At 46.9% G+C, this 13,010-nt stretch overlaps 1 protein-coding gene across 1 annotated transcript; it reads left to right on the plus strand.

Annotated features, from left to right (window-relative positions):
• The first annotated feature begins 3,241 nt into the window (after positions 1-3,241).
• On the plus strand, positions 3,242-12,960 carry wars2 (tryptophanyl tRNA synthetase 2, mitochondrial). The gene is made up of 6 exons (XM_064329747.1): positions 3,242-3,406; positions 9,212-9,469; positions 10,150-10,230; positions 10,575-10,657; positions 10,949-11,067; positions 11,330-12,960. Exons 1-6 carry the CDS (start codon positions 3,302-3,304, stop codon positions 11,776-11,778), a joined length of 1,095 nt encoding a protein of 364 aa, XP_064185817.1. The 5' UTR covers positions 3,242-3,301; the 3' UTR covers positions 11,779-12,960.
• The last annotated feature ends 50 nt before the right edge of the window (positions 12,961-13,010 follow it).

Here is a 13,010-nt window from a genome sequence, read left to right on the forward strand (position 1 = left end):
GAGAACTCCTGCAAACAGAGCCCCTCCCAGGATGGCCCCGCCCACCTGCCCACCTGTGTGGAGGTGACCCATGACACAGGGCTCCTCCGACAGCTCAGACACGGGAGAGAAACGGAAACGGATGCTACTAATCTTCCGGATTTTCAGATAGGTACTGAGGTTAATCATGCATGCAGTCTTATAAATATGATTTCAGAGCTCTCCATTACTAATAAATGGCTAGATGCATTTGCTGAGCATTTTCAATCAGCTCCTGGCCTATCCAGGGTTTGAACTCCTCTACCCCTTGGACCCAAACGCACAAATCCAGACTCTCTGGAAAGCATTAGAAGCCGGGACATTGGAGTGTTAATTGGAACATGGTGTCATGCAGACATGGATACTCACTGTCCCTCCAGCTATGGAGAAACTTCACTGCCAGCGCACAGGCATGGACATGTGAGATACAGCAGGGCCTCTGCTGGACTGGATATAGAGAAGGTAACATCTCAAATAACCCGGTTTTAAAAGGACCAACACACATTTGGCTAACGCTCAGTACAGGTGCTATTTATTATGACAACGACTTTTTCATTTGTGTGGTGTTTGGTCCTCCCAGAGTTCTCTCTGTTACAGTGAACTCATCCGTCTCCAGAACCAGGGAAGAGTTCTGCTGTGTGGAGGTTCTAATGGCAGAACTGGTGCTGACCTGGAGTGTATCGAGACAACCACATATTCCAGAATCGCTCTCTGTACCTCATCCCCATCATCACAGAGAGAAACAAACCTGAGAGTGTTTTAAACAGGACTGGGAGTGTGTTGGAGTGTGCCTGTTGAGCCCTAGGCCTGTACCTGCTTAATGGCAGCATCCCAGCTGAGTCTTAAGGATGGTTCAGTCACTGCTCAGCTATCAGGCCTAGTATTAGACTATGACATCACTGACACAGACCCCTCCTTTATTAGTGTGTTCACTATCAGACCACAGACCATGCAAGAAAGAACTGGACATTCACACAACACACTGGCAGAGCCCAGAAAGTTATTCAAACTGAACCAGTCCTACAGACTCCTAATAGCAAATCTGAATTTAACTAAACAATCAGCTCTATAGGAATGAGCACAGGCCTTCCTTACCACATACAATATCTTGAGTAAGAGTGAAATTGGCTTTAGGGTAAATCAACAAGGCCACCAATCACACTTATGTACAATACACATTAATAAATCTGCATGTTCAACAAAGCAAAAACTTTTTTTGCATGATTCTGAGAAAGCATTTGATCCTGTTTGCCATCAAGGTCTGTGTGTAGTGAGGCAGTTTCAGTTTGGGAGGTTTCATTGTTCAGTATTTATTCTCATGAATTAGCAAAGTTGCTATAACTATCTGTAGCCCCTGGCTTCACCCTCAACAACACAGCAGTTTTTTTCTGCTCTGGAGATGAGTTGGTGTTGCTGTCACCCGCGGTACAACGGCTGTGGCCGTATCTGGATCTGCTAGAACAATACTGTCAGAGCCTGGCACTGGCAGTTCATTTTAAAAAGACAGAAATTATGATCTTTCAAAAAAAAAAAAAAAACAACGATCTCAGGAAAGTGGACTTCCCTATAATGTGTGTTCTTAAAGCAACTCCGCCATTGAAAACACATTACATTATGATTACCTTGGACCAAAAATCAGTACCGCTGGGAACTTTGGTCAGGCAAGGAAAGCATTAACAGCAGAGCTTTCTATGCAATCAAAAGAAAATTATATAAAATAGATGTTCCCATTAAAATCAGGTCCAAAATGTTTTATGACGTCATATTGTCTACTGCACTCTTTGAAAGTGAATTATGGGCCCTTCTTAGCCAGTAATACTACATTATATGGCACAAGCATCCTACAGAAATCCTCCATGCAGAATTCTGTTGAAATATATAAAAATGCAAAAAAGACAAGTGCATGCAGAATTAGGCTGATTTCCAGTGGTAATAAATGCAGGGATGCGCACGGAATTGAAGGCACGTCTGTGATGGCTGTGGCCATCTGGTCGGTTGCTATGAGACTCAAAACACCACCGTTTTACCTGCAGAGGTGCTGAGGGGAGGGACGGGGAATAGAAAGTGTGAGCTCACGGTGAGCCTGGGGGAACGAAGAGGACAGGACCGAGTGGTGCTGCTGTGGGGGGGCAGGAGACCACAGCCAGAACACAGCGGTTAGAGCAGCGTAGCGAACGGCCATCACTGATCAGGGACGCGCTGCATACTGCTGCCAGTCCCGAGAGTGTGGGGAAGGTTCCCATGCTACAGGAGCTCGCTGCCCCGGGAAATTATGATGAATATGGAATGATATCTGCCCAAATACTACCAGATGGAGGGGGATTATGAGCAGATGTGGATTGATATGGACTGTCAATGGGAAAAGAAAGGAAAAAGAGCGAGAGTTGTGAAATTATTTGTTGTCTGTTATTGCTATTTGTCGCCTTTATTATGACTTTATAATCCCATTCCAATGCAGTACCCAAAAAATAAAATAAATGAGAGGTGTAGAGAGAGACAGAGCTTGTGTGTGTCCGTGTGTGAGCATGCACGTTCAATTCATGTACGACACAATAATAAAGAATACAATTTAATTATTTACTTGACACTACACACTGTGCATGCATGCACTCTCTCTTTCTCTCTCTCATCAGTTCATACAGAAACATACACAAACCACACACACGCATGTGCATACAACTACCCAACTGTACTGTTCTCTCTCCATAACATCTACATTGGAACATAATACTATACAGATACAGTGACATACTCGACAATCACTGAAACGGACTCCTCCTGGAATCATATCTGATTGAAAAAAATAAATATATAAGAGCGGAAAAGTATCGTTGTGGATTGAACCCTTTGATTAGTGAATGCCGGACGTGCGTTCAAGACGGCGACCGTTACCTAAACAGACTGAAAAGGTAGTTCGCCACTAACAAAAATGACTCACTCCGTTTAAGTCGTATCCATTTTTATTAAAACTGCTTGGTTGGCGAACTAAATAGAATGTTCATTAAAAATCGTCCTAGTGAAACGCAGCCAAAAGTTCATTACTCCCCAAGAACATTTACAACATAACATAACATTTCCACAGAGGTGCCTCACGCTTAATTTATTCAAAAATTTTTTCGTAAAGTTCACCCCTCTTCTACAAATCAGAACAAGTTTGATAATTAAAAAGCGCTAAGAAGACCACATGGCCCTGCTGTTTTTCCGTAGCTGCGTGTGCTGCACTTTGCGTAAACCATAGACATGCATATGTATGTACGCTCTATGGTGAAAACTGTAAACTAAGATGGCGCTGCCCGTGAGGACAAGCATGAAACGGCTTTTAGGCTCCATTCAAAGATGTACAGCGACTAAAAGTTTATGTACCGAAGGGAAAGACACAGAAAATAAAGTGAGTAAATATGCGTGCACGATGTTTACTGTTGCAGGATAGTAATAGCCGCAACACTGGTTGAAATGAGAAACAATGTTAGCTTCGAGCCGGAGCAGGCTACCAAACAATTCTGGCAAATGTTAGGCAAATTGTGCTGACTGTTCATTTTCCGTTTTAATTAAAATAAGGCTTCCTGCGTATGATTTTACTGTTTGTGTTGGTTTCAAGTAGCCTACCTTACGAATGGTAAGGTATGTTAAAGCGAAAAAATCGTTGCTTTTTTATCGTCGCATTCAGTTGTCCTTGGCTTGATTTTTGAGCCAGGTTCGCTAGTTAATGTTAGCTACCTGTGTAGCATCGCATCGAATGAAAATTTAACTGCGTTAGCTTGCTAGCTAAGAGTAAATGGATGGAAGAGAAGATAGATCGATACGGTTGCCGCATTAGTTATGTCTGACTTACTAGTTATACCTGACTACAATCACTATCAATTACCGGGTTGCTCTAGGAATCATGTAGTATTACTATCTGTCCCCCTCAAGAAACTAACTGAATGCAGCTCGTTTGCTGCTCCAGCTGTGGTGACCGTATCTGTCGAAAAACAAGTTTTCAGCGTACAAAAATGCCAAAGTAGGCTCTTTGTTAGGTCCCGTGCATATGGCATTATTTGACGTTTTACTGAGACGCACTTTTCCGGAGAGACTTACAGCTTAGCTAGCATTTCCTGTATTATATCACTGACAGTATACTACAGCGTGTATTGTGCACAGTGTTACTAACCATGTGGACTAACCGGGCGAGTGAATTCCAAGTTGAACAGTTCTGCCTGTTTCTAATCTGTATTGTGCATTCTGAAGACGGACGTTTTAGTTGTGATCAAATCAGCAGCTCAGCCAGAAATTGAGTGTTCTGTTGCAGAATGCTCTCTCATTTTGGATAAAAAATTACCAGGTGCTCAGAATTTAGTACGTGTTTTTCATGTTGTGGTCGTTATTATTATTTTTATTATTATAATACCAGAATGGATTTGGTTCATGGGAGAGAACCAGCTGGTGGTCACTGAAAGGTAGGCTACTTGTCTTACAGTAAATTAGGTAGGCTGGCTTATAGCTGCTATTGCACACTTATGCTGTGGCGCTGAGTCACTGTTAAAGCTGCGGGGGTCTCAGGATATTCATACATCATGCATTACAGCATTGAGACGCTCTTATCCAGGCTGATGTCAACCTTGAAAAGACATTTACATTGTATCCATTTATACAGCTGGATATTGCTGAAGCAATGCAGGTTATACTTGCTAAGGGTACAGGCGTTCTGACCCAGCAGTGAACCTGCGACCTTTGGGTTACAAGTCTAGTTCCTTACCCACTGTGCTACACTTCCCCCACCTGTGAGCCCACCTGTGCAGCCCACCTGTGCTCTGTTAAGGTTAATGTCTGTGGAGGCGGTGGGATGGAGTTTGAGGAGGTGACACTTGAAGGAACAATGTCAGAACTGAAGTACATTGGGTTCCATTTATTTTAATTTGGCAAAGATGTGTGCATTGCACAGGCAGGGTCCACAGCAGTGAAGTGAGAGAGAGAGAGAGAGAGAGAGAGGGCGAGAAGGTTAGAGGGAGAGACTACACCTTGCCCTCATCCAATAAGCTACAAACAGCCTGGCCTTCAGCCAATCATCTCGAGCCTTCATGACAGGCTTGGGCAGCCAATCATTTCCAGAATAAACAATCAGGCATGTGACGCCATGGCTCAGGAGCTGGACCGTTGACCAGAGTCATCTGTTTGATTCCCAGGTAGGGAGCACTTAGCCTGAACTTCCACCATAAACTGGATGTGCAAATGGAGAAAGTGTGCTGTGTAAGCCATGTTTAAGTCACTCTGGGCCGGCACATTTACTATGAAAATATTAATGTGGAGCCACTAAAATGATTTATGGACAGCAAATAAATTACATTCTAAAGGCTTGTGATTGTTGTTATGCATTCCGGATCTGTCAGTATAAACTTGTCAGTCAAAACGCTGATAAGTGTCTGCAGGTTCTTTAGCATAAATGTGCTGTACAATGATTTTTTCATTTTCTCAATCCCCTAAAGAATAATCTGAAGACATTATTGGTGATGTCCGTCGTCTTGTGTCGGGGGTTGTGGACTTTATTGGCCACTGGCCAATCATATTCTCTCGGGTCAGCTTAAACCGCCAGGAACCTGATGCCTTGTGGGAGAGGAAACGATCAAACCTGTACTCTGGTTTTATTTAATCAGTTAATGGCTGGAAGCAGTTCATAATTTTCCTCTTACTTTAAACAGTTCTCTTGGTCTGAATGTGAAACGGGACATTAATACATGTATGCTCACACATGCGTGCACGCACACACACAAACACACATCTTTTAAAGTATTTCTATAAGAGCACTGCTTTTGTACCAAGTCCGGTCCGTTGTAATGGTGCAGTCTAAACGCTACGCGTGATCGTTTAATGTCGACTGGAGTCGGGACAAAAAGCCTTATGTCTTTTAATGAGCACGTTCCACATAATCCAGTACCGCGTCTTGATCTGTGTTAACCCAAATATCCAAACCCTGAGCCAGGAGGAAATAACGGGGCTGTTCAGGGTGAGTGTGTTTTTGGAAACGGTTATTATATATTATTATTATTATATATAAGGGTTAGTCTGAGCATTGCAGCTGTAATTATGTACAGACTAATTTATGAAGTGTGCTTTTTATTTCAGCTTGTGCACAATTTTAATTTTGCCTCTATTACTGCCCTCCTCTTAAACCACCGTGTTTGGAACACAAACGGCTCTTAATTTATTGACCCAGCGAAGAGTGCAGTGCAATCCCCCTGAACACGGAAAAGTTTGCTTGTTTGCACTGGAGATCAATGCATCTTTAATTTGTGTCCAATGGACTAGCTTTTTGTAATTTTGTATTTTAAGACAAATAAATATTGCGTGTGGAATTGTTGGGGAAGAGCAAAGTCTGTCCCTTTTATGCTATGGAAAGGTACTGAGTAACCATGGAAATGGAAATCAGTGTATTTGACGGCAATGTACGGTGCATTTCAGAAATAAACTTTAATATCCTGTGGCTGTGTGTGTGTGTGTGTGTATGAGTGAGTGTGTGAGTGTGAGTGTGTGTGTGTGTGTGTAGTGAGTGAGTGTGTGTGTATGTGTGTATATGAGTGAGTGAGTGTGTGTGTGTATGAGTGTATGAGTGTGTGAGTGTGTGAGTGTGTGAGTGTGTGAGTGAGTGAGTGTGTGTATGAGTGAGAGTGTGTGTGTGTGTGTGTGTGAGGAAGCAGTTTTAGGGCTGTTATTTTTGGAAGGGAGTTTTTGGCGGTTGTGCTGTTACTCTGGGATTGTTAATCAGACAGATGGGGGGGGGGGGGAGAGGACCCCGCTGTGCGTTGGGGTTCCAGCTCGTGCGGCTTTCTGCACTGTGTGACGCCCACAGGAACCCCATAAATCTCACCTGTCAGAGCTGTCGACTGGGGCTTTAATCACACACTGCACACACACACACACACACACACACACACACACACTCTCAACACACATATACATACACACACACACACACACACGCACACATACACACACACACACTCTCCCAACACACACACACACATACACACACACTGCACACACATACACACACACTCCCAACACACACATACATACACACCCCCTCTGCACACACCAACACACACACACATACACACACACTCCCAACACACACACACACACGCTCACACACTTTCCCTCTCTGTCTCTCTCCCTCTCTCTCTCTCTCCCTCCCTCTCCCCCTCTCTGTATGTGGAGGAGGAGAGTAGTCTATCCTGTTTAAGAAAAGAATAGCAGATTTGCGATTCTTCAGCCTGATCCCTGCTTTAATAGGGTAAGCATGGCTAGCCCAACAGAACATTATATTCATATTAATACACATAAACATACACATGCAGGTCAATTTTCTCCTCAGAGGGAGGTGGGTGGTGTGGGTCTCTGATGGTACTGTGTGCGTTTCTGCAGTTTCTTTATGGTCTTTTAGACTTAAAATGCCTGTAAATATGAATGTAATATTTGGTGAGGAAATCATGGCAGATGTAATGGGCCTATAGCTTCGGAGTCGGGAATTTTTTCCCCAGTTTAAATTTTTCAGGGTTTGTTCTGAAAAAAAGATGGAAAGAGATGCTCACACGTTCCTCCAGTGGTTATTTTGAGGGCGGATCCAGACTCATGCACTGGACAGGTGGAGTGGAGGTGGAGTGCATGTGCATGTGAGAGTGCAGGTGCGCGCTGTGTGCCACACACTTTGATTAGCATCCTTACTGGTCCCCGTTTCAGCCGCTGCGTTCTGAACGATGAAGCTGACGGTCCGAACCCTTCGGCGCGTTGCCTTTCTCAGTTAGGCAGTCGTAGGCCGAGCGAGTTGTTCGTTTTTAACGGGCTTGTCGTGGTGAGTCGGAGCGCCTGGTCACTGCGGGAGAGAACAGATGCATTCTGGGAGTCCGCACACGTGGCAGACGTGTGGTAATGGGAATGCGGAGAGAAAAGGGTTTATGGCTGCGGTGGAAAGCAGTTTTGTGCGGTTCGTGCAGTGGTACAAAAATGTACAAAATAAGTAATTGTACCTTACTGAACCCGTGTTCAGCAGTTGTCTACGATCATGAAAATGCACTTTTGTACGTCGCTTTGGATAAAAGCGTCTGCCAAATGAATGTAATGTGGGGCGCTGGTCTTATTGTGGAGGCAGTGACCGGGTCTTTCCACTGGTGCTGACCGGATCTGTGCTGATGCTGACCCTTCTGTGTCTCCACTCTGCCTCTCTCTCTTTTCTGCCTCCCTCCCTCTCTCTCTCACCTTCCCTGTCTCACTGTCCCCTTTCCCTTCCTTGCATTCTCTATTTCTCTTTCTCTCTCCCTGTATCTTTCACTCCTTCCGGTTCTCCATTTCTGCCTCTTTCATTCTCTCGGACTCTCTCCTTCCCTCTCTTTCTCTGTCTCTCTCTCCCTCTCTTTCTCTGTCTTTCTCTCCATCCCTCTCTCTCTTATTACATTACATTAAGTTTTATCCAAAGTGACGTACAATAAGCGCATTCCAAAGGTTATTGGAACGACTGCTCTCTCCCCCCCCACCCCGTGTGTCAGAGTGTGCTGTACTGTGCTATCTGCTCCCCCCCACCCCGTGTGTCAGAGTGTGCTGTACTGTGCTATCTGCTCCCCCCACCCCGTGTGTCAGAGTGTGCTGTACTGTGCTATCTGCTCCCCCCACCCCGTGTGTCAGAGTGTGCTGTACTGTGCTATCTGCTCCCCCCACCCCGTGTGTCAGAGTGTGCTGTACTGTGCTATCTGCTCCCCCCCACCCCGTGTGTCAGAGTGTGCTGTACTGTGCTATCTGCTCCCCCCACCCCGTGTGTCAGAGTGTGCTGTACTGTGCTATCTGCTCCCCCCCACCCCGTGTGTCAGAGTGTGCTGTACTGTGCTATCTGCGGCTGGATTTAGGTTGTGTTTGTGTGAGAGCCCGCAGGTTGAGTCTCTCGCTCTGAATCATTGGTGGCGCTCGTCCCCTTGCAGGGAGCAGAAGCAAATGGGCCCAGCTTATCTGCCCTCTTTACAGTGTTTCCTGCTTCTCATCTTTCCGTGTCATGTCTGAGAACAGACTGTTTGCTGACCCCTGTTAGCCCCACTGCTACAGTACAGAGTTAAACATGCTGTCGCTGAAGGGGGCAGGCCTTAACTCTGCTACTGTGGGGTCAGAGTGATGTGTGTGTCTCATTGGTCAGAAGCCTGTCAGTCTAATGCCCCTCCCCCTGTATTGTGCACAGGTGAGTTGTGGGGGGCGGGTCTTCTCTGGGATACAGCCCACAGGTGTGCCTCACCTGGGGAATTACCTGGGCGCTCTGGAGAGCTGGGTGGGGCTGCAGGGCAGCTTCAGCTCGGTGCTGTACAGCATCGTGGATCTGCACGCCATCACCGTCCCTCAGGACCCCGCCCTGCTCAGAGAGAACATCCTGGACATGGCCGCCAGTCTGCTGGCCTGCGGCATTAGCCCCGCCCACTCCATCATATTCCAGCAGTCACAGGCCAGTGAACGCAGAGCGCGCACTCACTCACTCACTCATACACGCTTATACACACACATACACAAACAAACACACACTCACTCATACACGCTTATACACACACATACACAAACACACACACACTCACTCATACACGCTTATACACACACACACTCACTCACTCACTCACTCACACACACTTATACACACACACTCGCGTCTAAACACACTTATACACACACACTCACTCATACACGCTTATATACACACATACACAAACACACACACACTCACTCATACACTTACACACACACACTCGCGTCTAAACACACTTATACACACACACTCACTCATACACTTACACACACACACTCATTACATTACATTACATTACTGGCATTTAGCAGACGCTCTTATCCAGAGCGACTTACACAACTTTTTACATAGCATTTTACATTGTATCCATTTATACAGCTGGATATATATACTGAAGCAATGCAGGTTAAGTACCTTGCTCAAGGGTACAACGGCAGTGTCCTTACCCGGGAATCGAACCGGCGACCTTTCGGTTACAAGCCCAGTTCCTTACCCACTGTGCCACACTCCGTCCACTCGCGTCTAAACACACTTATACACACGCACACACACACACACTCATACACACACACACACAGCGGTTACCTGGACGTTTCTCTCCGCAGGTATCGGAACATGCCGAGCTCTCCTGGATCCTGGGCTGTTTGACCAGCATGCCCCGCCTCCGGCACTTGCCGCAGTGGAAGGTGAGCGTTTGGGGTTCCGGTCGTCTTACCTTAACCCTAACCCTCAGCCCTGTGACGGGGCACTGCCTAAATCTCAGCTGTGTGACGGGACACTGCCTAAATCTCAGCTGTGTGATGGGGGGGGGGGCTAAATAACACATAATGAGTTATCATTAGAGCCTTGGTGGTCTAAGATTTTGTTTTTGATCATTCATATCAATGTTGATTTTTGACAATAATTTACTCATGACAATTGTCTAGCGATGACTACTTGATAGAGGTCTGCAATTTTTACATAGATACAGTAAGTGTAATGACAAATCCTGTGAAAAGATTAATTTATTGTGCTAATTATCATTAATTAGATGAAAAGTAAAGACAAGAAAGAGGGCAGCGTGGGATTGTTCACATACCCAGTCCTCCAGGCAGCTGATATCCTCTTGTACAGGTGAGATCACTCAGTACACCTGTATTTTACTGTAAAATCACTGCACCAGTATTTTACTGTAAAATCACTGCACCTGTACAGCTGAGATCACTCAGTACACCTGTATTTTACTGTAAAATCACTGCACCTGTACAGCTGAGATCACTCAGTACACCTGTATTTTACTGTAAAATCACTGCACCTGTACAGCTGAGATCACTCAATGCTCCGGTATCATACAGGGGTTCTGTCATGGTTCTGGTTCTAGTCTTGCGCAGGTTTTGATCTGTTTCTGGTTCTAATGGTCTACAGGTCGACTCATGTCCCTGTGGGGGAGGACCAGGTGCAGCACCTGGAGCTGGCCCAAGACGTGGCCCGAATCTTCAACAACCAGTATGGAGAGCTGTTCCCCATCCCCCAAGCCCTGCTCAGTGAGTCAGAACCACGCCCTTCGCTGTCCGTCATTATCACCATGGTGATAAACCACGCCCTTCCCTGTCCGTCATTATCCCCATGGTGATAAACCACGCCCTTCCCTGTCCGTCATTATCCCCATGGTGATAAACCACGCCCTTCCCTGCCCGTCAGTGTCACTATGGCAATAAACCACGCCCATCGCTGTCTGTCATCGTCACCATGGCGATAAACCTCTCTCTCTCTCTCTCTCTGTCCCTCTCTCTCTCCCGCTCCCAGGTGCCTCTCGCAGGGTTAAATCTCTCCGGGACCCCGCCTCCAAAATGTCCAAGTCTGACCCCCAGCGGCTGGCCACGGTGCGCCTGACGGACTCGCCGGACGACATCGTGCTCAAGTTCCGCAAGGCGGTGACGGACTTCACCTCCGAGGTGACCTTTGACCCCGAGCGGCGGCCGGGCGTGTCCAACCTGGTGGCGATCCATGCGGCGGTGTCGGGGCTGACGGCGGAGGAGGCCGTGCGTTCCGCGCGCAGGATGGACACCGCGCAGTACAAGCTGCTCGTCGCCGACGCGGTCGTCCACAAGGTGGCGCCGATCCGGGCGGAGATCGCGCGGCTGCGTGCGGACAGGGGTCATCTGGAGGGCGTTCTGACCCGCGGCGCCCAGCAGGCCCGAGATCTGGCCGCTCCGCTGCTGGCCGAGGTCCGGAGGCGGCTCGGGTTCTGCTGAGCCCACAGAACCCCGGCTCGGGTTCTACTGAGCCCACAGAACCCCGGCTCGGGTTCTACTGAGCCCGCAGAACCCCGGCTCGGGTTCTACTGAGCCCGCAGAACCCCGGCTCGGGTTCTACTGAGACCACAGAACCCCGGCTCGGGTTCTACTGAGACCACAGAACCGGCTCGGGTTCTACTGAGCCTGCAGAACCCCGGCTCGGGTTACGAAGGAGAGTGAACCAGAGGAAGAGGGAGGTGGTGTAAAAAGTGTGTGAATGAAAGAGTGAGCAGGAGCAGGTAAAGAGGGGCAGGATGAAATAACAGGAGACAGAACACCTGAAGTGCAGGTGAGTATGTGTGGATCGGAACAGCTGTGAGGTCCAGTACTCTCTCACAGTTTTACACTCTGTCCAGGTACACAGCTGCCAAGCCACTGGTGAATCCCGTTTGAACATCTGCATGGGTTCACAGGCACAGCATTGAACCTGAGACTCAAACCTGCAACCTCCTGATTACCTGTCTGGTTCTGTACTGTACCTGTCATGCACTGCAGCAGAGTGCACGCCCTTTTTACGCACATGGGTGTGTGCTGCTTCTCTGTGGAAAAGTGAAATCACACCCTGCTGCTGTAGCACTTGCAGAGTGTTTATATTCTTTGGGCTCACAGAAGGGCTGTCTGTGTGTTTCAGTTTGACTGTACTGTGGATATTTTTATGTCCGTTTCATTTATGGACAAAAAAAATTACACTGCACATGGGTCTTGCAGAGAGTCTATTTGTGTGTTTGTGTGTGGGTGTATGATTGTGTGTGTGGGTGTGCTTGTGTGTGAGTGTGGGGGTGTGTGGGTGTATGAGTGTGTGTGTGGGTGTGCTTGTGTGTGAGTGTGAGTGTGTGGGTGTATGAGTGTGTGTGTGGGTGTGCGTGTGTGAGTGTGTGTGAGTGTGTGAGTGTGGGGGTGTGGGTTTGTGGGTGTCTTTTTAAAGATGTGAGTCTAGACATGCTGGTGACCGGGAGCAGCTCAGGGCTTAATAAATTCTGGGTCCATATTTCCCCGCATGGAGAGCACAGGATCTCTACAGAAACAGGCATATTACTGTGCCTACGTCATTCAGTACGTATTTGTTTTATATGTACATGTTTTTTATTTATTTATTTGTTTTACTGGAAGAAATAATAAATAGCATATTCTGTATAAAAATATACTTGAGATTCTTGACACAAAGTAAAAAGCAGAAAATGCAAATTGCA

Source organism: Anguilla rostrata, chromosome 3, assembly GCF_018555375.3.
Source record: "Anguilla rostrata isolate EN2019 chromosome 3, ASM1855537v3, whole genome shotgun sequence".
NCBI classification, from domain to species: domain Eukaryota; kingdom Metazoa; phylum Chordata; class Actinopteri; order Anguilliformes; family Anguillidae; genus Anguilla; species Anguilla rostrata.

Bases quoted from the DNA above. Each gene is read 5' to 3' on its own strand.
- wars2 (XM_064329747.1), top strand. From the start codon at position 3,302: ATGGCGCTGCCCGTGAGGACAAGCATGAAACGGCTTTTAGGCTCCATT. The intron at 9,470-10,149 runs GCCAGTGAACGC...TTCTCTCCGCAG, and splicing joins TCATATTCCAGCAGTCACAG to GTATCGGAACATGCCGAGCT. The intron at 10,231-10,574 runs GTGAGCGTTTGG...ATCATTAATTAG, and splicing joins GGCACTTGCCGCAGTGGAAG to ATGAAAAGTAAAGACAAGAA.